The sequence below is a fragment of the Laetiporus sulphureus genome, assembly GCF_001632365.1.
Source record: "Laetiporus sulphureus 93-53 unplaced genomic scaffold LAESUscaffold_10, whole genome shotgun sequence".
NCBI lineage: Eukaryota > Fungi > Basidiomycota > Agaricomycetes > Polyporales > Laetiporaceae > Laetiporus > Laetiporus sulphureus.
In genome coordinates, this window is record NW_024468519.1 from 209,388 (window position 1) to 232,947 (window position 23,560).

At 53.7% G+C, this 23,560-nt stretch overlaps 11 protein-coding genes across 11 annotated transcripts; 7 read left to right on the forward strand and 4 right to left on the reverse strand.

Moving 5' to 3' along the window:
• Nucleotides 1-349: 349 nt before the first annotated feature.
• Nucleotides 350-1,773, reverse strand: LAESUDRAFT_723485 (DUF292-domain-containing protein). Its single transcript, XM_040908425.1, has 8 exons — nucleotides 1,666-1,773; nucleotides 1,595-1,605; nucleotides 1,416-1,543; nucleotides 1,264-1,354; nucleotides 1,124-1,200; nucleotides 979-1,073; nucleotides 770-916; nucleotides 350-712 (listed from the first exon to the last, which is right to left on the reverse strand). Exons 1-8 carry the CDS (start codon nucleotides 1,693-1,695, stop codon nucleotides 479-481), a joined length of 813 nt encoding a protein of 270 aa, XP_040766342.1. The 5' UTR covers nucleotides 1,696-1,773; the 3' UTR covers nucleotides 350-478.
• A 969-nt stretch (nucleotides 1,774-2,742) lies between these two features.
• On the forward strand, nucleotides 2,743-5,691 carry LAESUDRAFT_44819 (ras GEF). Its single transcript, XM_040902500.1, has 7 exons — nucleotides 2,743-2,805; nucleotides 2,866-3,290; nucleotides 3,342-3,593; nucleotides 3,648-4,356; nucleotides 4,413-4,741; nucleotides 4,792-5,112; nucleotides 5,166-5,691. Exons 2-7 carry the CDS (start codon nucleotides 3,018-3,020, stop codon nucleotides 5,586-5,588), a joined length of 2,307 nt encoding a protein of 768 aa, XP_040766343.1. The 5' UTR covers nucleotides 2,743-2,805; nucleotides 2,866-3,017; the 3' UTR covers nucleotides 5,589-5,691.
• On the reverse strand, nucleotides 5,587-7,127 carry LAESUDRAFT_723486 (GTP-binding protein RAB5). Its single transcript, XM_040908426.1, has 8 exons — nucleotides 7,059-7,127; nucleotides 6,979-7,003; nucleotides 6,865-6,923; nucleotides 6,738-6,798; nucleotides 6,657-6,684; nucleotides 6,600-6,605; nucleotides 6,270-6,546; nucleotides 5,587-6,210 (listed from the first exon to the last, which is right to left on the reverse strand). The coding sequence occupies exons 1-8, from the start codon at nucleotides 7,093-7,095 to the stop codon at nucleotides 6,080-6,082; spliced, it is 624 nt and encodes a 207-aa protein (XP_040766344.1). The 5' UTR covers nucleotides 7,096-7,127; the 3' UTR covers nucleotides 5,587-6,079.
• A 102-nt stretch (nucleotides 7,128-7,229) lies between these two features.
• Nucleotides 7,230-9,528, forward strand: LAESUDRAFT_44908 (uncharacterized protein). The gene is made up of 9 exons (XM_040902501.1): nucleotides 7,230-7,823; nucleotides 8,197-8,351; nucleotides 8,463-8,567; nucleotides 8,621-8,686; nucleotides 8,743-8,805; nucleotides 8,884-9,008; nucleotides 9,065-9,095; nucleotides 9,158-9,261; nucleotides 9,327-9,528. Exons 1-9 carry the CDS (start codon nucleotides 7,433-7,435, stop codon nucleotides 9,331-9,333), a joined length of 1,047 nt encoding a protein of 348 aa, XP_040766345.1. The 5' UTR covers nucleotides 7,230-7,432; the 3' UTR covers nucleotides 9,334-9,528.
• An 821-nt stretch (nucleotides 9,529-10,349) lies between these two features.
• LAESUDRAFT_768485 (uncharacterized protein) lies at nucleotides 10,350-11,225 on the forward strand (the record flags this gene model as incomplete). Its single annotated transcript, XM_040913773.1, has 3 exons — nucleotides 10,350-10,882; nucleotides 10,949-11,071; nucleotides 11,121-11,225. The coding sequence occupies exons 1-3, from the start codon at nucleotides 10,670-10,672 to the stop codon at nucleotides 11,223-11,225; spliced, it is 441 nt and encodes a 146-aa protein (XP_040766346.1). The 5' UTR covers nucleotides 10,350-10,669.
• Nucleotides 11,226-11,640: 415 nt separating this feature from the next.
• LAESUDRAFT_675876 (terpenoid synthase) lies at nucleotides 11,641-13,421 on the forward strand. Its single transcript, XM_040905611.1, has 3 exons — nucleotides 11,641-12,861; nucleotides 12,918-13,091; nucleotides 13,159-13,421. Exons 1-3 carry the CDS (start codon nucleotides 11,752-11,754, stop codon nucleotides 13,318-13,320), a joined length of 1,446 nt encoding a protein of 481 aa, XP_040766347.1. The 5' UTR covers nucleotides 11,641-11,751; the 3' UTR covers nucleotides 13,321-13,421.
• Nucleotides 13,422-13,668: 247 nt separating this feature from the next.
• LAESUDRAFT_723489 (uncharacterized protein) lies at nucleotides 13,669-14,327 on the forward strand. Its single transcript, XM_040908427.1, has one exon. The coding sequence runs from the start codon at nucleotides 13,731-13,733 to the stop codon at nucleotides 14,085-14,087; it is 357 nt and encodes a 118-aa protein (XP_040766348.1). The 5' UTR covers nucleotides 13,669-13,730; the 3' UTR covers nucleotides 14,088-14,327.
• Nucleotides 14,068-15,697, forward strand: LAESUDRAFT_44997 (uncharacterized protein). Its single transcript, XM_040902507.1, has 2 exons — nucleotides 14,068-15,378; nucleotides 15,430-15,697. Exon 1 carries the CDS (start codon nucleotides 14,150-14,152, stop codon nucleotides 15,362-15,364), a length of 1,215 nt encoding a protein of 404 aa, XP_040766349.1. The 5' UTR covers nucleotides 14,068-14,149; the 3' UTR covers nucleotides 15,365-15,378; nucleotides 15,430-15,697.
• Nucleotides 15,698-17,999: 2,302 nt separating this feature from the next.
• On the reverse strand, nucleotides 18,000-18,771 carry LAESUDRAFT_45002 (uncharacterized protein). Its single transcript, XM_040902508.1, has one exon. The coding sequence runs from the start codon at nucleotides 18,692-18,694 to the stop codon at nucleotides 18,179-18,181; it is 516 nt and encodes a 171-aa protein (XP_040766350.1). The 5' UTR covers nucleotides 18,695-18,771; the 3' UTR covers nucleotides 18,000-18,178.
• Nucleotides 18,772-19,079: 308 nt separating this feature from the next.
• On the forward strand, nucleotides 19,080-22,203 carry LAESUDRAFT_811225 (uncharacterized protein). Its single transcript, XM_040914299.1, has 2 exons — nucleotides 19,080-19,263; nucleotides 19,318-22,203. The coding sequence occupies exons 1-2, from the start codon at nucleotides 19,186-19,188 to the stop codon at nucleotides 21,745-21,747; spliced, it is 2,508 nt and encodes an 835-aa protein (XP_040766351.1). The 5' UTR covers nucleotides 19,080-19,185; the 3' UTR covers nucleotides 21,748-22,203.
• LAESUDRAFT_723493 (uncharacterized protein) lies at nucleotides 22,082-23,513 on the reverse strand. Its single transcript, XM_040908428.1, has 5 exons — nucleotides 23,404-23,513; nucleotides 23,210-23,350; nucleotides 23,088-23,151; nucleotides 22,880-23,028; nucleotides 22,082-22,827 (listed from the first exon to the last, which is right to left on the reverse strand). The coding sequence occupies exons 1-5, from the start codon at nucleotides 23,410-23,412 to the stop codon at nucleotides 22,102-22,104; spliced, it is 1,089 nt and encodes a 362-aa protein (XP_040766352.1). The 5' UTR covers nucleotides 23,413-23,513; the 3' UTR covers nucleotides 22,082-22,101.
• Nucleotides 23,514-23,560: the final 47 nt, after the last annotated feature.

Here is a 23,560-nt window from a genome sequence, read left to right on the forward strand (position 1 = left end):
AGGCGGTGCGACGTTGATAGGGCCTCCCCGAGCGACGGTACTCCGAGCGCCGATGTCGCATGCGTGCACGTCCCTTACTGCAGACTTTTTCCCCCGAGGTCGGAGATCATCGGGCAAGAAGATAGGGATCAACTCGTGTGTGCGCAGATTCTTTGATGACAGAGCTTTACACCGCCGGTGGCTACCAGTTTATGATAGGCGCAACAGGAAACGGTGGAGGTAAGTATTTCCAATTTGAATTGTCACTCTTCTCTGATGCAGACGTAGGCAACCCATCGTAGATTCATCGGCTACTTAAGGAATTACCATTGTCGCATGTTTCATCTGCTTTGCCTCACGTGGTAGAGCAGGACAAAGTAACGCAAGGTATATAGCTTCCTCATTACACATGGAAGAGCTGCGGTGATACTATAATACAATGCTACATCGATGGGGAAAACCTAGTCCACAAAGAAATCCTGCTACAGATCTCGTAGAACTACCGCTTCTTCAGCGCCTCGAAGCGCTTTGTCAATGCTTCAAACCCGTCTTCAACGGGCGAGGGAGGTGTTGAGGGCTTGGCCGTCTTGTCCTCGGAGACACTGCGATCTTCCGCCGGCGGAATGTCTGGCAATTTTGGAGTTCGCATGCCCGCACTCCTTGCCTCCGCCGAGATCGTCGCCGCCTTTACTGGTACGGGCGACTCAAGCGTCTCCTCCTCGGGCTCGGCGATCTATAAACTCGTCAGAGAGACTCGCGCTGAGGACGTTTCGAGACATCGTTCACATACCTTAACTCCGCCCTCTCCGCTGTCGTCGTTGCCGCCGCTGGATGGCGTGGGGAGTGACCACTTCACCCCGTAGCCTTTAGCTATTTCTGCCAAGTAGGCATCTACCAGAGAAGGCGACGGAGTAGCAATAACGAGCTTCTTCGCGACCTTTAGAGGGATACGATCGCGCATTAACGGGCTTCGCCACAAGCATCTCATGGGATACTCACACGATCACTGACGCATCCGTCACGGTTCTCCATTACGGCAATTGCGAAATCCCGCCCATACTTGTGCATCAACATGTCTCGCAAAGTGTGCAATTCTAGATTATCATGTCAGCGGTTAGACTTCCGGTGGCACGACAGCGCATGCCTTTCAGTTCTGTGTGAGGGGCCGCATATATGATGCTGCACACGCCTTCGCTGACTCCCGGGTCCGGTTCTGCAGTGCTTCATATGTTGATTGACAGCAGGTCTAGAAGAGTTCTTCGGGTAACAAGGCGGTACACTCACTTCTGATCTAGAAGTCCGAACCGTGCATGCAGCAATTCGCAATACAGCTCCAGCAGTTCCAGAAGCTCGACGTATATATCTTCGTGTATAACTGATCCCGTGAGAACCTCGTGAAGCTTGAGACTTGACGATGAGCGGCGGATGCGACTCACTGTTCTCAACCTTGATTCTGGCCGTTTCGAGCTTTCCTTTCTCCAGAAGTACTGCGATGTCGCGCCTGGAGGCCTTGGCTTGTGCTCCTTTCTTCTCTTGCAAAGTACGTAGCCTCTGTACCGCCATCCTGCACAGTGTCAATGTCGATCAGGTTGCCCACAGAAATGACCTCCTGTACCGTAGCTGGACCTGTTTCCAAAGTCGCTGTCAAGCTCACTATGCTCGCTGGAGGAGTTATGGTTGCCTTGCCTTGGCTTTAGCTGAGACCCATGGTGCCATCGCTGAAAGTCGGGATGTGGAACGGTGTTGCTATGTCGTAGCGACTTCCGCAGAGTCTCAGACGCTCATCCCTGATCGTGATCGGCTTCAGCTGACGGCCCGCTGCTCCGAGCGAACGATGCGTGTGCAACGGCGCTGCAGTGGCTGCGCGATATTGCAACGGTCAATGTTCGCTGATTCCGTGATTAACAATCTGATACATGACCAGACCGGGGACACGCGGAGAGATACTTGTGTCACAGAGCATCGCGGATGCAAGTATTTTATCCCATCATTACCGTGCAACCTCTGAGGTAATTTATTCATGTCATCCGCTGTCACCAGAATCAACGCAGAGACATTGGTTGAGTTAATGTTCTTTCACAGCCCTCTCAATCATGGTTGGTCGGAAATTCCCGCGGTGCCACTGATGGCTCCCATGTTAATGCGGCCCGGGTAAGAGGTTACGTATGTATGTCTGCTCGCTGCGAATATGCATCGAAGGTATCTCAACTGCGGACATACGCACGCCAACGTTGCTGCTGCTGTGGGACTAGATCAACTACTCATCAACGCCTTCTTGGCCGCAGTCCTGCCGTCTGATCAGCCTTTGTTGCGTTTCATGTCGACATCGGGAATGACTCACGGCCATCCTGCAACTTTGTGGACCTCTCGCACGCTACGCAGCAAACACCGAAATATCCGTGCTTGACATCACTGGTACGTCTCGTATCGGGTTCGCATTTGGGCTTTGTATCGTTAAGCAGACTATATTTCGCATCGGTACCTGCAGTTCGTATAGCCGGGTCGTGAAGCTGATGCCGCCGGGAGGATCAATTTTGGCCACATCATAGCCGTCGGAGTTAGGAGTTCCCTTTAGCAAAAGAGTTCCTTTGGGTATCATCAAGTCCAGGTATACGACGCCTTCAAGTTCATCAAGACGTGATGGAATGGAAGCGCAACTCTTCGTCGTCCACGTACTAGTAACTCCTCCCTTACACTCCTCTCAAACGCGGCTCCTCCAATCCGCACATCGCTCATCGACTGCGCCAAGGAGTGAATTCAAATGGTAGGGTTGATATCGCACGCGTGTAAGCACCGATCAGGTCCCGGCGCACACGCAGACCAAATGTATCGTGTCCGTGATCTCGTCGTTTATCATCATAGTCTTGATGGTTGCAAGGTCCTCAGCTTATCTCATAGGGTCTGGAAGAGGCGACAGAAAGCTCACCGCTGAAGTTGTCGGTCGTGTGGATCTTCTCCATTGTCTCCTCTCGTCGAGCGTGCTGGGTTCCTTTGAAGCTGCTTCATTCGACACTCATTGGCTAGTTTCTTGTTTCCGGATGGAGGCAGTACTTCTATCTCGCACACCGTCTCTCAGACGAGGCGGCCCGCTTCCCCGCCTCTGGATTGACTCTTCGTTGTCCACATATCAGGACTTTCCGTCGTCCAGCTTGCCTTCCACACGTGTCAACGACACAACGTCTATAACAGACCCATCCTCAGGCGTGGACACCTTCTACGTCCTATGCTTGTATGACTTTGAAGCTCAGGATGCAGGCCAGCTGTCTTTCCGGAAGGACGAAGTGTTGGATGTCATCAAGGTTGAAGAAAGTGTGAGTGCGTCATTTAGTTCGCCATGACGTTCGTCTCACGCTTCGAGACAGGGTTGGTGGGCAGCCGTGCGTCCAGGCGAGAGTCAAGCAGGATGGATACCCAAGACGTTCGTCGAGCCCATCTCTGAGAGCGTGGCTGCTAAGCTCCGGGAGGTGAAGGCAGATCCGCCAGTGCATGACGCCACCGCGGCGACCGTATCGCACGATCAACTAGATTTTAGTCCAGAGGTTCCATTGTTTCCTACCACACCTGACGGCGAGAAGCCTGGCCATATGTGGGTGCCGTTATTGGATGGCGATCAGGTCTGTATGATTAGCGTTTGTGTGTTCATATATCAAGAATTCATATCATTGCAGGCGCCGGTCATCAGCCTCTTCGCTGAGTCTGATTCCAAGACAATGCTCACCTCAATCTACAGTCCGATCGTTCCACCTCACGAAGGGGTCGATGGATATCATCTAGATATGGAGTTCACGGTCTCACCCATCAACGAAACCATCCCTGAGCTGGAGCGAAGTTCACTCTCCCCAATAAAAGAACTACATCCACCGCTTCCAGCGATGGACTTCCAAGCCTCCACCAAGGCGAAGCCGACCTTTCAGAAACAGAGGCACTCATCTCCTTCACAGGCGACGATCGCAGATATGACTTTAGCTGATCACACAAGGAGCTATTCAGATCCCATCAGCTCGGCTAATAGCCGCCACCTTCGTCGGCGTCCAGTCTTAATTGAGGATCGCTCCTCCCTCAGGCGGCTATCTACTCTTTTCGAATCGACCAGTCCCGAAGAACTGGACCATATTCTGAGCAGTCCTGACAAGCCTGTGATCATAAACCCTCTGTCTGCTACACCTCTGGATTCGTCGCTTCCTCGAAAGTGCAGTGATCTCGAACGAATCTCTGAGGGCAAGGAGGAGCCGAGACAGCCAGAACAGCACCATGCCGGATCTCATCACAAGCTAAAGCTGTGGAAAGACAACAATGAAGTGGCGGTTCATGAAGACAGCAGCATCACAGCCGGAACGTTTCGGGCTTTGCTAGAATGTCTATCTGCCGATGTGCTTGGTGAGTATACTTGATTACTTGGCGGAGAAGTGACGGTTGACAGCAACTGCACCTAGACGCAGATGTGCACAGACGATTTTGCCGGGTCTTCTTCATGACCATCAAGACCTTCGCTACCCCGGACGAAGTGTTCATATTCCTGCTGAGTCGCTTCTATATGGGCCAGCCATCGATCGCGAACGAGGAGGAGTTGACGCACTGGCGAGAGACGGTGCTTGAGCCGACGCAGAGACGGGTCTTGTCCGTTATCCAGTTGTGGTCCGATGGACACGAGACGATCCGAGACGATCCGCACATCGTACGACGAGTTATCGATTTCTTGAGCTCTGTCCCATCTCGGTACTCGGCTACTGCACGAGGAATGATCTTGTCTCTACAGCGTTTCGTAAGTCCTGTACAATATCATCGCTTGATATGATGTTTGACTTCATTTAGATCTACCCAGCACGCGGGTGCCACTCAATCAAGGCTGCGATAAAGTTCAAGCATTACAAAGATAATTCCGATTTCATACGCATGCACCCTGCTGCTGTGGCTGCACAGCTATCCATATATGTGCACGGGCTGTACACCAAAATTCGTCCACAGGAATGCCTCGCCCTGACAATTCGGAAGATATCTAATCATCCTTCATTCCTTGATGCTTTCCGGACAGTCCACGACAAATTGTCAGCATGGGTGAAAGATGCTATCCTCGATGCAACAACATCCAAGAAAGCAGCCGATGCTTTGCATTTCTGGCTGCAAGTTTTGGAGGTGAGCCCTGAAGAGCGTTTCGTCAGAATAGCAGATTGACGCCATGTGTCCAGGAGTGCAAGTTGCTGAACAATTTCTCCTCGATGTCTGCTGTAGCTGCTGGGCTCTACGACCCAGCAATATCTTCAATGCAATCCACATGGGCGCAAGTACCGCGAGATGCGCATCTAAATGCTCTCGAAGCATTCAAGGCTCTCGCTGCAGATTTCGCTGCGTACCAACGTTTCCAGGACTCCATCAACGAGCCTTGCGTACCCCACGTGGAGCTATATCTCAAGAAGATTTCCAGAATTCACTCAGCCTATCCTGACAACGTGTTGTCGCCCGACGGAAGGACATCTTTCATCAATTTCGCGAAGCGCGAGAAGTTACACGGTACTGTGCATGCCATGATGCGCTACCAAACGTGTTCGTATCCTTTCGCCGACGACGCCTTTGCCATGGAATGTATCGAAATGCGGCTAGGGAGATCATGATGCGAGACGAGCTTGCCTAAACTCCGAATTCTCACGACTTGGGGCGGGTCGGAGAGGCGGGGTATTGCAGAAGAGGAGTGGCTCTACTCTGGACTGTGTGTGTAATTTATCTCTGCTTCTTGGGTTGTTTCTGTCAACAGCAGCTTCAAAGGACTTTTCTGATATCCATTGCATCGCCATATCGTGCACGAACGCGGCTTGCAGGCATGCCTCTTTTGTTATCCACGTGCACATGCTGTCATGGCCTGATTCTCTGTAATGGCTGGAAGGGACGATGTATTGCAGTACACGGAAGTCCATATATTACTGAGGATGTCAGGACACCACATATAGTACAGAAAGTGAGAGATGAGAAAGGATGAAAGAAGAGCCTCTAGCAAAGCAGACAACACGCTGAGGGAATCACAAACATATGAAGGCGCCTAATCCATAAGCATGAGGAGAGGCATGCACAGGACGTTGCGCCTGTTGCGAGGTAAGAGCAAAGGCGCTCAGCAATTGCATGGCTCGTTCTGCCCAGTTACTGCACCCGCTTGCTTATTGAGATCGACTCCTGCTCTTGCTGAGGAGCCGGACCTGCCACCTCTTGCAGCCGCAGGAGCAGTCTGCGGAAGCTTCTTGGCTACACGCAGAGAGATATCAGAGACCACAAACCGCAGAGCGACAGAAGGGAAGACCAACCAATCGCAGTGAAGATCTCCTGCACACCCTCGCCAGTCTTCGCACTAGTCTCAGCCCACATCAGGCCTTCCTCTTCTGCATACTTCTGCGCCTCTTCCTGTGTGACTTGGCGACGAGCAGCAAGGTCAGCCTTGTTTCCGCAGAGCGCAATGACTATTGATGGATCAGCTTGACGCTGTAGTTCGCGAATCCAGGACTTCGCCTTCTCGAGAGAGGCTACTTGAGTGATGTCATAGACTACCACTGCGCAGTTGGCATTCCGGTAGTACATTGGAGCCTTTCTAAGCGTGAATGAGAGGGAACTGGAGAATATGGAGCGAAAACACATACAAGGGACTAGGAGACCGAGTCAGTAATGGACCACATGCGGTGCTCGGATGGACATACCTTGTATCGTTCTTGCCCAGCGGTATCCCTTGCGTGGTGCATGAGAATACGAAGATATGGTGCTACACATAAGTTACATACCATATCTCGAACTTGACTGTCGTCTGATCGTCAAGTGTCACCGTTTGGGTCAGGAACGCAGCTACGTAGCGCAGACCGTCAGCTAAAGCCCAATCTCGCTCGCCACCATTGCCAACGATGCACATACCTCCAATTGTGCTCTCTCGGTAGTCATCGAACTGATCCTTCACGAAACGTAACACCAGGCTATGGGAGGAGTAACTTAGCCCATATGCGAGTACTGTATGACTTGATGCAATACCTGGATTTCCCAACGGCAGACTCGCCTGGGCACAAATTGTCAGTGCGCTGCTGTATCTGCGTCGCTGCTGGCGCACTCACCGAGAAGAACAAGCTTGAACTGCAGCTGCTTAGACATGGAGAATACAGAAATGAGGTCCGGACAGGCGCAGCGGCCGTCATGGGGGCTCCGCTCACAGGACCTGCCAGAAAAGGACACATTTCCCACGGTGTTATGCCGGCATAAAGCGACTAAATTTTGGTTGTACAGCTCTGTCTGCTGGCTATCATCATCGCCTCGTCGCCACGTCTTATTGCTGTCCTCTGGGTTGCACAACCTCGGCTGCTTTGTTCTCGAAGTGAGGCCTTGTCAAACGAGCTGACTGCAGAGTCGGGAGCAATACCTCGTCTGAGCTAAGCTTTGTCTCATCCGTGCCTCCAACGACCGCCACTCGATCCATACAACGTTGAGAAACATGAATCGTCACCATCCATACGGAGCTCCATACGAAAATCAGTTACCGCGTAGAGGCGGCCCACCGAACGGTTTTGGCCCAGACCGAACACACCGTTTTAGTGACAGGGGTGGCGGACCCCGTGGAAGGGGATTCGGTCGTGGCCGCGGCGGCGGCGGTGGTGGAAGAGGAGGAAGTAGTGCATATGGGGGTTACGACAGCAACGTCGGCCCTTATGATCAAGGTCCCCCGCAAGGCGATATGGGAGGATACAACAATTACGAGTCCGGACCTCCTGCGCAAGATCAGTTTTATCAAAATGGAAATTTCAATACGGCAGTACCAGGGCAGTATGGTCCTCCTGCAGACACATCAGGGCGGTTTGGCGGTCAGAGTTATGGAAATTTTGAAGGTGCGCTAGGAAACGTCACATTGAACATAGCAGGTCAGCCGTGAGGCTCGCCGGATCAAAAGCATCTTGAGTGTGCCGTCAACTCTGAGCGAAGGACTATCTCGCGCTGCGATGTGAGCTCTCAGGAACGACACACGCTGGTCCGTTCTCGGAATGTCTCGCTCGGAACCATTGACTTAGTGTCAATCGCATATTGCTGCGGTGCTATTGAATAAGTCCACAGCGCCGTTGAATAGACGCCTCGCAGAATTCGTGTTACTCTGAGCTGCAGTACAGGCGGTCCACGTGCTAAGTTGTCATCTCGCTTCGCTTAAATTTCTTGTCGTTAAATGCATCGATTAACGTTCTCACACACGTCGATTTCTTCTGCTAGACGACTCAGGATCGAATTATGGTCAAGGAGGCTTCGATCGACCGCCTAAGCGGTTCCCTCGTCGTGAAAGAGACGATAAAGTGCACGATACTCTGATTGAAGAGCGTATTCAGCGAGAGCGCCCGTGTCGCACTCTTTTTATTCGTAACATAAAGGCGAGTACTGTATTCACGTCAACAACGCCCTCAGAACGGCTGGGATCTGTCTCTGCATGTGACTTTGACGGACATGAGAGTTGAAGCTGACGAATCACCTTCGTTCCATAGTACGAGACGAATAGTGAAGATGTCCGTCGACTGTTTGAGGAGCATGGAGAGATTCGCACTTTCTTCGACCTGATTGCAAACCGGGGAATGGTCTTCGTGACCTACGTGAGTGGAAATCCCGGTCTTCCTACATAAACCTTACGTTTTCGGCACGCTAGTATGATCTACGTGCAGCAGAACGCGCGAGAGATCGCCTTCAAGGATCGGAGATAAGTGGACGCCCGGTAAGCGCAACAATGTGGTATCGCGTACATAGAATAATCCGAACGTATCGTCTAAGATCGATGTGCACTACTCCCTGCCTCGTGACGATGGCGGTAGAGGAGATAAAGATAAGAATCAAGTGCGTTGCTTTCTACATCGCCGTTTTTTGACGCATAGCAGTTGTTGATATGACGGTTAATTGATATTGTAGCTTCAGGGTACCCTGATTGTTACTTTGCGCAGTTCTGCATCCGGTCAGCCAATCGACGACAACGAAGTGCGCCGGAAGTTCCAACAATTCGGCGACGTCAAGTCTGTGAGGCCGGTAGGCGACCGGACCGAGTACGTGGATTTTGACTTTGTCCTATCCATGGCAGTTTGTAATTTGCTTGCAACAGTCAGCGCTTCGTTGAATTCTATGACACGAGGGTATGTGGTACCATTATAGTATTGGCCGCGGCGCAATCTCACGTCTTCTGGCTGACATACAGGCTTGCGACGAGGCGCATGACCGGCTGCGTCACCAGGGGCTGCAAGACGGTGTTATGGACATCGTATTCGCTTCGGACGACGAGAGTCGAGGTGCATCCCCTAGGTCAGTTGCGCCGCTCTCCGTAAATTGATGAAACTGATATCCGATGTACGGACGCGGCGACAGAGGTTTTGACAGAGGACGTGACTGGGATGAGCATCCGCGTGGTCGTCGCGGAGGTCGCGGAGGGCGTGGCCGGGGCAGGGGAGGCCATGGCGGCGACGATTGGGATCGGAGAGGTGAATGGGGAAGAGATCGCGAACGCGGCGGTCGTTTCGATGACGGATACGGCGGTGGCAGAGGTGGGGGACGAGGCGGCTTCGATGACAGATTTGATAACAGAAGTGTTGGGTTCGGTGGCCCAGGTCCCTCCGGCCCGTCGGGCTATGGAGGCGGCCCAGCAGCTCCTTACGCTCAGCCACTGGCAGCAGCCCAAGTAAGCAACGTTATCCTGTAGAGGGATCTGCTAACGATTCTTTCAAAAGCCCGTCGATGAGCGATTGGAACAGGCTAAGAAAGTTCAACAGGCAAGTCAACTTGTTATCCAGTCTGTTCGTGCTTTTCACGAATCCGTACTTCTCAGTTACTTGCAGCACTAAAACAACCACAGAACGTTCCTGCCGGCGCTTCTAGCAATCCAGCTCCTTCAGCTGCGCCGGGATCGGTGCCTCCGCCCGCAATGCCGCCAATGTCACAGGGAGCACCAGGTGGCAATCCCTATTACTCTTCGCCTGGAATGCCGCCCTTTCCGCCGAATGCAATGCCTCCAGCGTCGAGTACAAATGCATATCCGCCAATGCCTCCTCAACCGTCAACGCCACAACAAGCTCAACCTCCTGCTTCTGCATTGGCAAATCTTCCTCCTAACTTGCTTGCTTTGTTACAGCAGAATACACAGGGCCAGGCTCAACAACAGCCGGTGCAGAGTTCGATGGCACCGCAAATGCCGTACAATATGCCTCCGCAACAAATGATGCCATCCTCTGCAATGCAAGGCATGCCTCCGATGCCTCCGAATGCTGCTCAACCCGGATACCAGCAACTTATGGCCTATTTGGTGGGCACTTTTCGAACTTGCGAAATGCATCGCTGATGGGATTTGTAGCAGTCGCAGAAGCCTCGACAGTGAATAACGATGAATGCTTGCAACGTACGACAGTTTTGGGGCGTATGTTATTGAATCATTTGGCTATGTGGCGAATTATATTTGCTACTTTGTGTTCGCGCTTCAGTCATGTAATCACGTTGGCCTCGCTTTGTCGCCCGCCTATGTCCCCACTTTGAACGCTTTCTGTAATGCTTCGCGGCTCGGCTGACGAGACTCTGCATGTTTGCTTTTCCCTGTCGTTGTTACGCGACGTAGCTACCGTACCACTCGCTGTATCTCAGGTGTAGACGATCGGGGTGGCCAGGGTCCTACACGCGTCCGCCATTCTGCCGCAGAACGCGCCCGACGCGTCTTTCTTATGCCATGCTCAACCTCGCCAATCTCCGTAACCTCCTCTCTCAAGTGCTTGCCTTACCTCACCTCCACACAGCAATCCTCTTTACTCCTCAAGGACACCTCGTCTCCTACGCGGCGGGTGAGGATGAGCCGAAGGATCGCGTTCGTGTGATCGTCGGGTTAGGAGGGGAGATTTGGCGGGAGACGCAGGAGCAGGGGATTGGATATGTTGATAGCGAGGTAAGGCGATGCGTCCATACCCCATTGCTGAATTAAATGTCACGGACTCCTTCATGTACGCGTCAGCTTGGCCGACTGCTAGTCATGTCTGTCGATCCGCAGAATGGTGGCGAGGAAAATGCCGATCCTGTCCTCCTTCTCGCTCTCAACGCGGACGATGCTATATCATGGAATGAGTTGGAGATGAAGGTCTGCAGTAATTTTTCTTTTCACAGGGCCACCTTCTGATATTCGCTAGGCGAGGGAGCTGGCAAAATACCTCGAACAGCCAGTCTCCAGCATGCGCGACCGGCTGGCCGCATCTCCATCTGTGGCGCCGCGCCCCGAACGTGCGCCCCGATGACAATAGACTTCGCGCCCATTGGACAGTTCAACTTGTAACCGTCAACTCGAAACCTGACCAGCTTCTTACAAGCGATAATAATATCCGCTTGTTACGACATTGCTGATGGGTGGGGAGATCTCGCTACGACACCTCTTCCCTGCCAACGGGGCGATGCACTTGCATACATGGTTTCTAGCACAATGTGGTTCCGCAGGCTGAACGATGGAGCGAGGTTCCGGAGGTTGTGAAGTTGTGCGAGTTGTAGGGCACTATAGGAGGTCTGCATTGATGCTACGTTGTGTACAGTACTGTATAATTTAGTAGACAACCGAATGTAGACTATGATGATGTGGAAATACAGACAATGCCGAGGTGCCCTGGACACATACGCGTACATGCGCATCATCTCCCATACGCGAAGCCGGCCGAGAATTCCTAACAAATTCCCCAAAGGACTCGCGACAGCGCCCGACGCGTTCTGCTCAACCGTTTGCCTCCTTCCTGCTCGGCCACTGCCTACCGACGCTTAGCGTCCCTGCTGGTCATGAGACGCTGTTCTGTCGCGGGCGTGCGCGTCGCTTCTCATGTTTTAGGTGCAGTGCGAACGTATTCGATCACGCGAGTTTGCCGAAAATATAATGGACACGCTCAACAAACGAGGTCCTTCCCTGCACAAGCCGCGGTTACACCACAGGCCGAACGCGATTTCGCCGCTCCTCCGTCGCCTCTGTCTCCTACGGCACCCACACGCCCTGATCCATACACGTTGCTTGCGCCCCAACTCGCACAACTGCGAGAAACACTACTAAGTCTGCTCGGCTCTGCGCATCCCGGCCTCAGCGAAATTGCCAAGTACTACTTCCTGCATCCCTCAAAACAGCTTCGGCCACTGCTGGTCCTCCTTTTTGCACAGGCTACCAATGGATTGGGGGGCGGCTGGTATCTCAAGAAATGGGCAGCAGAGTGCGAGGGTGCCGGTGGTCGGACAGAGGAGTTGGACAAGCCGTTAACGCGGGCAGACGTCTTGAACGACTGGAATCCAAATATGCCAGACCACACTGCGTCATTCGAGACGTCGTTTAGCCTCCGACCACCAAGACCTCCGCATCAGCCACCCTTGCCACCACCCGTACCATCGGCGAATGATGTCTCAACATTGTCTTTCCCGCCATCGTTACTGCCCACCCAGATCCGGCTTGCACAAATTGTGGAGATGATACATGTGGCCTCGCTGCTGCACGACGATGTCATCGACTCTTCGCCTCTACGCCGAGGTGTTCCCTCAGCCCCCGCTGCGTTCGGGAACAAGCTCTCAATTCTTGCCGGGGATTTCTTGCTTGGACGCACAAGCGCTGCGCTATCACGGCTAGGAGACAACGAGGTCGTCGAACTAATAGCCAGTGTGATCGCCAACCTCGTCGAAGGCGAGATCCTGCAGCTGAAATCCGTGCATGCCGAGGAACTCGGGATTGCAGGCGAGCCAACTGTGGGTAAAGAAAGCTTCAATCTCTACCTACAGAAGACGTACTTGAAGACGGCCAGTTTAATGGCAAAGGGAGCACGGGCAGCGGTAGTGCTCGGTGGATGCAAAGATGGCGAAATCTGGAAAGAGATTGCCTATGCATACGGCCGCAACCTCGGCATTGCCTTCCAGGTACGTGGAATTTGGGTTTCCTGATTATTGCGCCCTGAATGAACATGCGCACACAGCTTGTGGACGATATCTTGGACTATGAATCTGGGGAAGCCACATTGGGCAAGCCAGGAGGAGCCGATTTGCAATTGGGGCTGGCCACAGGACCAGCCTTGTTTGCGTGGGAGGAGCACCCCGAAATGGGACCCCTCATCAAGCGCAAATTCCAGCAAGATGGCGACGTCGAGCTTGTAAGTGTCTATGTGTCCTATCTTATCGGAGCGCACTAGCCTCATAGTATTCGGCTCTCCTCCGCAGGCAAGGGATCTTGTGCGCCGATCGTCCGGTGTCGAGCGCACGCGCGATCTGGCGAGAACGCATGCAGACAAGGCGCGAGAGGTGATTGCGCTGTTACCAGACAGCGAGGCAAAGGGCGCGCTTGAGGTGTTGACAGAGCGGGTGGTCAAACGGACGTGGTGATGAGACACTCCTGACGGTATCTTGCACGGTGATAATGCACCGACGATGTACTGCTTGCCGGTGTGAATTCCATGGTCCCGGGCGTGTTTGCCTGCCTCTCCAATATTTCGCGAGCGTCCCTCCTGTGTTACAGAATGTCACGATGCTGGCCACTCGCTGAGCGGTGTCCGAGGGTCTGCCTCAAGGTAAACAGTGATGCCATTGAGGCCACACGCGTCGATCGCTTGTTCAACTTTCGCATCCACGACTACAAAGCTTCAAGCTCAGGCTTCGGAGCTTTAAGGTCTTATTCAGGTCAAGACATTAGCGTAGGCAAGATTGATCAATTTTAAACGACAATGGCAAGAGCACCTACTTACGGGGAAACACCTATCCTCCCAAAACGCCGTCCAATGCCAGCCGGTGAAATCATGGACGGCTCGAACAATCTCAACCGACGCGGCAGATGTTCCATTCCGAGGACCAACATGATGTTATCTGCTCCCGGTACTCGCAAGCGCGTCAACCCCGACAGTCTGGCAGCGCGGCTTGGTCCAGAACTGGTGAAAGAGCTCGAAGCTTTGCTCGAGCCTGGAATGACAGAGATGCCTCCCTTCTCGGTCCGTCAAGCGATTCAAAAGCGATACAACATCGACCGACGACATGTCTACGATTGGTTTCATAGCAAGGGGCTTCGGGTGACCAAGGACCGTTCCCTGGAGGATGAGAGCAGGACGAGTTCCCTGGAGCCTCAAGTAACGAATCATAGCGTATATGATGATTTTTAGCAGCTGACTAGTGATTTCAGAGGACCGTGTATCGTTGCCTCACCCCTGCTTCTACTCCGTCCATGTCATCTTGCGGTACCAGCTATGGAGATACAAGCAGCGACGTCTCGACTCCGAATATGCTCTTGACTCCCGTCAGCAGTGTGGACGCTCACGATGTATTTGCCACTGGAGCTGGTTCCTACCAAGCCGAAGCTAAGTCTGCTGAACATCGACTATATGCGCCTTCTTTTCACCGCAATGGCCACTATGATGATCTGCTAGCCATGAACCTTATTGCCACTCCTGGTCTCACCCCTGGCAACCTCTGGGATCAGGATGTCTTCTGCGCCGAGCATAAATTGATTCCACAAACCGAAACCGAAATCCAGGGCACTGGCGCGAATACTCTACCCGCCGAAACAACATTTGCTTTCGACGGACGAAGCCTCTCGCAAGCCGAGCGCGAGGCGATATATGATAGTCTCTCTTCTGTTCTGGGTCCAGCATGCGGCATTCAAGAATCTGTGGGCACCTACAAGGCTTTCATGATGAAGCAAACCGAGCTGTACTATGAGCGCCTTCTGTCTGGTGATATTTCCCCATCTATGTGCCTGGAACCTCTTGAGAACTCCTTGTTGTATGTGGACCCGTCGCCTTCGCCAGGAGCTACTTCTTGCTTTTCTGGCTACGAAACACAACCGCACGAGCAGAACCTCGTGCCTCTTGTACCCTCGACTCCGCAAGATCTCACGTACTACAGCTGGCTTCTCTATGGAGGGCACTCGTATCCACCAAGTCTACTTTCCGCTTTTTCTCCGGTGTCCAACGCGCGGTCTGACACCACCATGGAAATCTCGAGGTCTGACCTTGCGCTGGACATCACTGAAATTCTGTCAAGCCCGGTGCTAGAGCCACCGCTGACTTCCGAGCATGGAAACACGCTCAACCACAATAGTGCGCCCGACCGGCACTTTGGCCAGGGTGTACTATACGAGATGATTCCCGGCTACGAAGCACTCGGTTTCTCTGTCGCGCCTGTCTATCGTCCGATGGTACTCCACCACATGCAATCCGGCCGCGATGAACACGTCATCCAATATGCACACCTTCCGATGGCAGCTATGACGGCGCGGGATCGCGTTGAAGCATCTTTGACCTTACAAAGTGCTAAGGCCGCACAGGGCTTGGAGAAGACGGTCCAGGACAAGAACAGAAGTAAACCCAAGGGCAAGAACCGCGTAGGAGGGCGCCAGCGGAAACGTTCGAGCGTTGAATGCATCGGCGGCAAAAAGTAAAAATATCAATCGTCGTTGAGCGCGTCTTCCTTATCTCCGTACCCTGCCTCTGATTCATGTTCAAGCTCGGAGATTCGTAATGTCATAGTCACGTCTCCTTAGGTGCACAAGAACTTCCCTGCTAGACTGCCTGTGGCTTCTACCTTGTTTGTCCGTCCCCTTCAAACCATCCTTAGCGCTGAGCGGCTTTTTTTTGTTGTCCTCCCAATCCCATTGTTTGATGTATCTTTGACCCTCCGAGCCCGAGTATTGCACGTCACGACGTCCTTATGATCCGATCCGTTGGTCCCCGTATGTTATTACTACGCCTCTTTGTCATAGGTTTGTCCGATCATGCGAACACAGCTTCATCGCTATGACTAGCTATATTCCCAGCTGGTCAAAGTCTCCGTCAGCCCGGGACACCGCGTGAACATTCCCATGTCATCTCCGGATTCGCGCATTCGCTGCTTGCGGTTTGTCGGCCGCGCTATCGGTGAAGGTGGGCTGACTTCGTGAGCAAAAGCTCGTTAGAGCACCCGCTCCATTGTCCCGATTAATTAACGCCAACCCGCCGTAGCCTTCGTATTTGATCAGTGTGTACGCCCAGAAGACCGACAAAGATGCCCACTAGACTATAGGCAGAATGTTGCACTGCTCAGCCTCGATGACATAAACCCATGAACAGCGCATACTGTCATCTCGTTGTCATGGATGACATTCACAGGGTCAACTTTGACCGATTCGAACGTTCCAACGGCCGGGAAGCTCGGAGCTGTCCAGTATGAGATAACGAATATGAAAGCACAAAGGCAAGGGCCGGCATGACGGAAATAGAGCACTTTTGCAGGAACAATCATCAGAAATAACGGAGGATGATTGCTGAATACTCAGCATGAAGGATGCGACATCAATGCGATATATGCCCGCGTTGTTAATTGGAGAATAATGAACGGCACGATGCACACTGTCTGTATATGCACGGATAGTATCTCATGACCCGCTTCATGCTGGGTATTATTTAGGACCGACGGAGGGACCATGTGCAGTGCCGATGCGCAAAGGTTCCGTATGAGCGGAGTGTCGACAGGGATGGGAGCCGGAAGGATGCGCAAAGTCTGGCTGACGCAGCATGTTCAGCGCGTTCGTAAGACGTACGTGCAGGAACGTTCTTCCGCGGACATTACAGCGTCTGTAGTTAGTCAATCCGAACTCGATGGTTGGACGGCTCGAGGGTTATGCCATCTTGCTCATTCATCCGTCCTGTTGGCCTCACCATCCATACTCGGATATCTGTGTCTTTAGTTCCGTGACAGTCCAACTGCATCCTGTATGACAGATAGAAGTGACGGGCCACATTAGTAATTGATGGCGGTATCACTCACAGCTTGAAAGATCATGATATTCCCCAATATGCGCATAACCTCCGTTAGCATTTGATTCCACATCGTTGTCCAGAACCGCGATATGTGCAGGTTATCGCAACTTGCCCGAAGTTTGGCAGCCGCATCCGCATGGCCACCAAGGCTTCTATGTCCACCGCCAGCATCGCGAGCGTTCTGCGGATAGAGTTTAACAAATGGCACAGCATGATAGAGCGAGATATGGCCCTTCTGTGTTCGGAGCATCTCGTCGCAACGTTCCGGTGAAACAGCGAGATGAAGAAGACCGTAAGACATATGGGAAGTCGCTTTCCAACAGCTCGGAGTATACTTGCAGTGATCGTCTGGAGCCCACAACAGGTAACGATGCAAGGAAGCGATGATGTAAGGTCCGCGGTTTCGCTTATCGGCAACTCCGGATATCGGTAGTGGTCGTTGCAGAGCACTCTTGTCGAACGTTGCGGCCGCCGTTCCATCTCATACCTGGCTCTCGTAAGTGCACCGCCTGTGTGTGATTGTGTTGTGATACGGCCTGATGTTAGTGATCGCTTTCAGACCGAATGATGCGCCGATGCCGTCAGCTCAGGGAGTCAAACAACAGCTTGGGCTGATGATGATCCAGATAGATACAAGTGTCGTTTCAGCCGTTGCATAAGTGAATACGTGGCAACGCGCCTTGTGGTAACGAGCGTATCTTGCCGAACACGCATCGACGCTCAGCGAAGACACACCTAGCCTGATCATCCTCGGGTTACGGTACAGAACCAACGAACAACGCTATTTGTGTCATAGCATCATCAGCGGCCGCGTCTCACCTTCGCATGCGAGATTGTCGCTTGACCCATCCTGGCAACACTTCGCCGGGGAGCAGGTCCCGTATCTCTATGGCCCGCCTCAAGGTCTGCGCGTTGTGGGTTAGCGAGGGTACGAATCGCAGCGTGCATGCTAAGGATGCTTTACCTGGATCAAACTCCGGGAAACGAGGCCTCGCTGACGCCCACAACGTCGCCGATCAGCCTAGCCGAAATCTAGCCGACGTTTGGCGAATGCAATCGACGATAGCGCCAGGGCGCATGGAGAGGAAGCGGTGTTGAATGCTTGAAGCGGGCTATTGACTTCGCCACATGGTGCTGCACTTGGGCTGAGGATGACAATCTGAGAACGACTTCGTATGAATGGAACGTTGCAATTGACTAAAGATATCTCAAGAATAACATATGTTGCCCGCTGGCATGGTGCTGATCGACTATTTGAAACGCATGTTGCGATGGTTTCTTGAGGTTTGCACTCGTGTAGAGCTCTGCGAGTGGGCGTTATCGCTCTGAACCACCCTCCTTTCGCTATCGCCGTTGGTGCATGGCTTGAACCCTGCCAAGTCCGCTCAATTTGGTAGCGAAGTGAAGCGGCATTACAGGGTTGCGTGGAGGGTGTTGTACTGGATGAGGTCTGAATCCTAGTCTTCTCTTCGAGAACTTGAGCTTGCGGGATGTAGGGCCGGAGGCCTGCAATCCAGACCATCGAAGCACTCGAGATGGGATTTCCAATAAAATTCGAGAACTATCCTAGGCGTCATCAAAGCAGCAGTATTGTGGTGCTTATATTGACCACATGATGGTAAGAAGCATTTTGATTCACCACGCAGTACGTACATGCTGCTAACTCTCTGCCGCGACGGCATGGGAGCACTCCTGGAGTAAGAACTGCCGACGCCTGGGACGGGCGCATTCGGAGAGGTGCGAAGATGGGTAAGAAGCAAACAAAGCTTAGGGATCAGCCGATTACCACCGCCCAATGCTTGCGAAATGCCCACGAGAAAGCCCCTCCTCCTGATGCTGAGCCAAGGTCTCGTTATCCGGGTGAACAGACCGAGGGGACAGATTTGTGTGGCTGATAGAAACGCGGATAGCGCACGACGGTAGACACACCGCACAGCGGCGCTCAGAAATCTATTAGCAGGTGACCTCCACATTGCTCGATGGCCAGCGTTCAAGAGTCAAGGAGTGCCGGTTCCGGAAGATGAGAGTCAACTTACAGAACATATTAAACGCTTCATTACCATCTCCGCTTGAGCTCAGGAACATAGTGGTCACGAACTTTATTGACTAGCGTGAGAGGGAAGATACACCGAAAACATGCGTCAAGTAAGTAATGCTCAGCCGGCACGCCGCACAGAAAGCGGGGTGAGGGCAACGTCCTTGCTAGCTCGACGGATGAGTGCTGGAGGGCGGGTGGCCTGGCAGCGCATGGAAGAGGGAAATAACCATCGACAGTAATTCCCTTATCGACCAATTAACAGCCGATGAATAAGCGGGAAGTCTGGGGAAATAAGGAGGACGTTCGGTGGCCAAGTAGTGGCTGCAACTCTCGCCCGTCCTCCCGCTGATCTCCCCCGCTTTCCTTTGCTAGCCCACTCGGATACTCTGACCTGCTCTGCAGTGTTCCGATACACCACCTCGAGGCATGCATGAGATTCTGCTATCGCGTGGCCTAGGATACATCACCGCCGTCGCTGATTTCTCACAGCGGGTCAATCAACAGGTATACCTTTCTTCTTACTGCTTCATATCCCTTTCTGACAGCTTGGTTGCGCAGACACCGCAACCGCCGTCCACCGTTGCTCATCCAACCGCGAAACCCCGCGGCCGCTCTAGAGACGTGTCTCCGGTTGCTGTTGCTGGCAAAGCGAGCGAGCAAGTGATCCGAGCGCACATATCCGTTTCCGTAGTAAAGCAATCTAAACCACGGAAGGATCTGCTCTCGTGCGACGCGTACACCGCATTGCCTTGCACGCGTTCCTTTCCAACAACCATGCATCATCAGTCCAACCTGTGCTTGGCCACTACAGGACCGCTGGTGGCCTCACCAACCTCGCTGCCACTGTCTACGTCCACATCACCATTATTAGTCTCACCTTCGCCCCTTGATCCTGTCATGCCACGTACTCAGTCATCCACTACCATTACTTCGCAGTCTTCCGAACCCACTCCGCTTGGTCCCTTAACCCCGCCTGAGGGTGTATCCATGCCTCTAGACTACTATGAGAGGCCCCCGTCCCCCCCACGTACCCTGAAGGATCAGATGCAGGTCGCATATGCGCTTGATGACATGCATCTCGCGAAGGTCCTCTACCTGAAGCTACAAGGCATTGAGGTGACGGGCGACGATGACCCGCGTATTGACGAAGTCCAAGACGAGGATTTTGCAACTTCATTCGTGCCTTCTGGTTGTCTAGTTTTGGATGAAGAGGATGAACGTCGATGTCGCGAGGCTGAGAGGAGAGAGATGGAGCGGCTTCGGGTTTTAAGAAGAGAGGAGAGGCTGCGAGCACTAGAGAGGCTGTGGGAGGAGAGTGCAAGGCAACACAGGGAGGCCAGGTTGAAGATTGCTAGGAAGAAGGATGAGCAGGCACGGCAGCGGCGGAGAGAGGAGCGGGAGGCGAGAGAAAGAGAGAGGGAGAGGGAGGCGAGAGAACGCGAGGAGCAGATTCAGCGGTATACGAGGCCCATCAGAGCCTACTCACTGACGCAGCGCCCTCTTCTCGACTACAGCACCATACCTACCGACCGAACCCCGAAGCGTCGCGCGCCCACTCCATCTGACGAAGATGACTCCCAATACTCGCTAATGCCATACTTCATCCCCCGCCATTCTTCATTGTCGCACAGGTCTCCTGCGTCAGACAAGGACAATCTTACACTGTCCCGGTTCCAGCGAGAGTTGGCCCTTGAGGCCGAGCAGAGCTGTAGCTCTCGCGTCCGCTTTGCGGAGGTCATCAAGTGCCTGAACGGTCCCTTGTTCCCTTGCGATTCCAGATCGGACTTGCAAGCGCAGAGGAAACTCCGCCGCTTCCAGCGAGAGCTGTTCGACATCCTGGTCGAGCCTGTGGAGTACCGTGACGGTGAGCGCATGGGGACGGGAAAGCAACAAGAAGACATTCGTCCCAGGCGGACTGGCTTGCCGAGGGTTGGGACGACGCCAGCCTGTGCGGCATGCTCGCTCAGTTCCGAATCTGCTTCTGGGTCTACTGGTACTTCCGGCGCGTCCTCGTCTGCATCGGCCATCGTTCGACGGAATTCCTGGTTTTCTTTTGGAGGCCACAGCTCTCGCTCATCCATATCCACCACCGTCACTACGCCGTCCTCTTCGCTTGCATCGTCCAAGTCCCCGACAAGCTCGCCGTCGCTTGTCCCATCTATATTCGGCGCTGAACAGGAGATCATTCCCCACACATGCCGCGGTTCGCGGCTGACTCCCGTGCCCGCAAGAGACCACCCGCTCAGCATTGCGCCCACGACTTCCATCAGGCAAAGAGCCGTTGCCTCCCCTGGCGTTACCCGTGGACGCTCGCTGGTACGCAGCCAGTCAGTGCATGAAGCGCCGAACGAGCGTGCAGAGGCCGCGGATAGCAGCAGGCTCGTTCATCGTGTGGGCCGCTCAGTGTCCACTCTGATGGATATGGCGGCGCAGTTCCAGAAGGCATACGTCAAGGCGACACTCTTCAGCGTCGGGCTGGACTTGCCTCGCTCAGAGTCTCGTAGTATCTCTGGCTCACGCTCACCCCCTCGCACGTCTCGCCGTGTTTCCACGCATCCATCGGAGCGGAATGGTAAGCTCAGGCCGGAAGGCTACCGTGCACTCTCCTTCGACGTGAATACCTTCCTGCTGACGGATGACGAGCTGTGCGATCAGCCGCAGTCGAGGCGAACGCTCATCCCGCTCGCCGCGCGAGAGCCGAACACGGTCGTGCAGCACCACCGCGTCTTCCCTGTCCTCGCACAGCCCCCACGTTCGCCCTTCCGCCTTGCTCAGCCTCCACCGGGACCGCGCCTGCGGCCCGTGGCGAACCCGGTGCTGCTGCGCCTGCAGGCGCTGCAGAACGTGTGCGCTGACCGTGCGCTGCCGTGGGAGGGCCGCGCGCGTGAAGGGCGCATGAGTGCGGGCAAGGAGAAGCTGTTGGGCATTGCGTGGGAGGGGATTGGACGCAGTGGGCTCGGATGGGAGGTGCGCGATGTGGTGTGCTAGGCATGGTATGCATATTGCTCTTTATTTCGCATTTTTGCCCGTATAGACGGCTATGCTTATTCTTGCATTTGTACTAATGGACAATCATTGCATGGTATGTTATGCCCTATAAATTACTCGCTAGCCTTGGTCGCTCTCGTCGCGCATCGTAGATATTGTACTTTCATAGGAGCTATACCCGCCCAAGATCGCGTTGTTGTAACCTTCTGTACGTTTATGCCTGTGCAATCACTATCGCCGTCATATTGTCCTTCGTACACTTCATTGTTTGGGAGCGCTCGAAGTGCCATTGGAAACATGGTATAGTTCAACACGAAATAAAGTATGCGAAAAACGCGAAGTTACCATATACTATCACTGACTCAAATCCAACCCACTCTGTGCCTGCCATGGTCTGTCCTGCATCAGCTGATGGTTCGCCGCATCCCACAATGGTCCCGCCCCGCGCCCCCGCTGACCAAACATGGCCGGCCGCCGACCCTGCATCCCACGCATGCCCGGCTGAAACTCTGACCTCTGCATAGGATTGCTCAGTAGAACACTCCCACCAAGCCCAGTGAGAGGTATCGGCTCAAACGTGCCTCCGGTTGGGCGGGCGCCGGCGATCGTCTCAGGGCCGGGTCCGGGGCTCTCTTCTCGTTGAGGGCGGAAGGTCGATGGCCGTCGAGTGAATGTGGACATCTCGCGCGCTTCGTCCTCCAGCCAGCCGTTCGCCTCGGCGGAGGTGCGGTCGATCCCGAGTACCTTGCGGAGCTCCTCGTTCCCTTTCTCTAGACGGGAGATCTCGCTTTCACGCTCGATTGCCCAGTCGTCGTGCCCGAGGAGGTCTTCGAGGAAGTCGTCTTCGTGGGGCGCGTCCCCGTTGTCCTCGTGCTGAGTGCCCTCTGAAGTAGATTGTGAGTTGTCGGGTTCACCTCCTAGACTTCGGAAAAGAGCGCGGAGGTTCTCTGATAGCCGCGCCAAGGAATCTGCTACAGCGGTGTTATCGGATAGGTCCGCGTTCATGAGTGATGTCTCCCGGGCAAGGATGAGGCTCTCGTAGTGATGTGTCAATGTAAGCTCATGGCGTTGTGCTGCCAGCTATAAGGGCGGCTTGTATTATCGGATGTGCGCAGGAGTGAACGGGACGTACGGCATGACTGCGAAATTTCGACATGATAGTCTCCATTGTCTGCTCGTACTCCTTGAGCAACAGACTCAATTGCCTGTTCTCTTGAAGTAGCGTGTGATTCTCGATAATGATCTGTGCGTTCGTGCGCTCCACTTCTGACTCGAAGGCCTCTGCTCGGGACGACCATGATTGATACCATCATCGCACGCAAGACGTCAGCCACTCTCACCTTTCGAGATGTCCGTGTTCACGCGCCGCAAGGTGAACCCCGTCGCAGCATGTGCGGACTCATCCTGGATCACTTCGCATGCATGACGACCCGGTAGGTTTACCGAGCGGCAGTGGACGTACCTTCAAAGTCCCGGACTGCGCACGCAACGCCGCCGCCACTTTGTGGTTGTGCGTGTTCTGCTCGCCCAGCTCGTGCAAGAGCTGCAACATTCGCATGAAGTCGCCGTCCATGTCGTGGTACATGCTGGAGGAGCCGTATGACTGTGGGCCTCGACGTTAGGTAGGAGATGCTACGGGCCAGCGGAAGAACTTGCCATGATCATGGTTCTTGGAAGCGAACGTTTCCACAGGCGCGTACGCGTCAAGACGCGTGCAATATCTGCTCTCAGTCAACGTGAGCGACTCTCACATCGCACTCTCATGCATTCACAGGTTCGTATCCGTGCACTTCATACGGTTCGTTTAATGCTC

Bases quoted from the DNA above. Each gene is read 5' to 3' on its own strand.
- LAESUDRAFT_723485 (XM_040908425.1), bottom strand. From the start codon at position 1,695: ATGGCACCATGGGTCTCAGCTAAAGCCAAG. The intron at 917-978 runs GTGAGTATCCCA...ATCCCTCTAAAG, and splicing joins ACGGATGCGTCAGTGATCGT to GTCGCGAAGAAGCTCGTTAT. The intron at 713-769 runs GTATGTGAACGA...ACGAGTTTATAG, and splicing joins GCGGAGAGGGCGGAGTTAAG to ATCGCCGAGCCCGAGGAGGA.
- LAESUDRAFT_44819 (XM_040902500.1), top strand. From the start codon at position 3,018: ATGGAGGCAGTACTTCTATCTCGCACACCGTCTCTCAGACGAGGCGGC. The intron at 3,594-3,647 runs GTCTGTATGATT...ATATCATTGCAG, and splicing joins CGTTATTGGATGGCGATCAG to GCGCCGGTCATCAGCCTCTT. The intron at 4,742-4,791 runs GTAAGTCCTGTA...GACTTCATTTAG, and splicing joins TCTTGTCTCTACAGCGTTTC to ATCTACCCAGCACGCGGGTG.
- LAESUDRAFT_723486 (XM_040908426.1), bottom strand. From the start codon at position 7,095: ATGTCTAAGCAGCTGCAGTTCAAGCTTGTTCTTCTCG. The intron at 7,004-7,058 runs GTGAGTGCGCCA...ATTTGTGCCCAG, and splicing joins GTTCAAGCTTGTTCTTCTCG to GCGAGTCTGCCGTTGGGAAA. The intron at 6,211-6,269 runs GTTGGTCTTCCC...CTCTGCGTGTAG, and splicing joins GGAGATCTTCACTGCGATTG to CCAAGAAGCTTCCGCAGACT.
- LAESUDRAFT_44908 (XM_040902501.1), top strand. From the start codon at position 7,433: ATGAATCGTCACCATCCATACGGAGCTCCATACGAAAATCAGTTACCG. The intron at 9,009-9,064 runs GTACGTGGATTT...TGCTTGCAACAG, and splicing joins CCGGTAGGCGACCGGACCGA to TCAGCGCTTCGTTGAATTCT. The intron at 9,096-9,157 runs GTATGTGGTACC...GCTGACATACAG, and splicing joins TTGAATTCTATGACACGAGG to GCTTGCGACGAGGCGCATGA.
- LAESUDRAFT_675876 (XM_040905611.1), top strand. From the start codon at position 11,752: ATGAGACGCTGTTCTGTCGCGGGCGTGCGCGTCGCTTCTCATGTTTTA. The intron at 12,862-12,917 runs GTACGTGGAATT...ATGCGCACACAG, and splicing joins ACCTCGGCATTGCCTTCCAG to CTTGTGGACGATATCTTGGA. The intron at 13,092-13,158 runs GTAAGTGTCTAT...TCTCCTCCGCAG, and splicing joins AAGATGGCGACGTCGAGCTT to GCAAGGGATCTTGTGCGCCG.
- LAESUDRAFT_723489 (XM_040908427.1), top strand. From the start codon at position 13,731: ATGGACGGCTCGAACAATCTCAACCGACGCGGCAGATGTTCCATTCCG.
- LAESUDRAFT_44997 (XM_040902507.1), top strand. From the start codon at position 14,150: ATGTCATCTTGCGGTACCAGCTATGGAGATACAAGCAGCGACGTCTCG.
- LAESUDRAFT_45002 (XM_040902508.1), bottom strand. From the start codon at position 18,694: ATGTGGAGGTCACCTGCTAATAGATTTCTGAGCGCCGCTGTGCGGTGT.
- LAESUDRAFT_811225 (XM_040914299.1), top strand. From the start codon at position 19,186: ATGCATGAGATTCTGCTATCGCGTGGCCTAGGATACATCACCGCCGTC. The intron at 19,264-19,317 runs GTATACCTTTCT...TTGGTTGCGCAG, and splicing joins CACAGCGGGTCAATCAACAG to ACACCGCAACCGCCGTCCAC.
- LAESUDRAFT_723493 (XM_040908428.1), bottom strand. The intron at 23,152-23,209 runs GTACGTCCACTG...GAAGTGATCCAG, and splicing joins CGCAGTCCGGGACTTTGAAG to GATGAGTCCGCACATGCTGC. The intron at 23,029-23,087 runs GTGAGAGTGGCT...CGTCCCGAGCAG, and splicing joins GAACACGGACATCTCGAAAG to AGGCCTTCGAGTCAGAAGTG.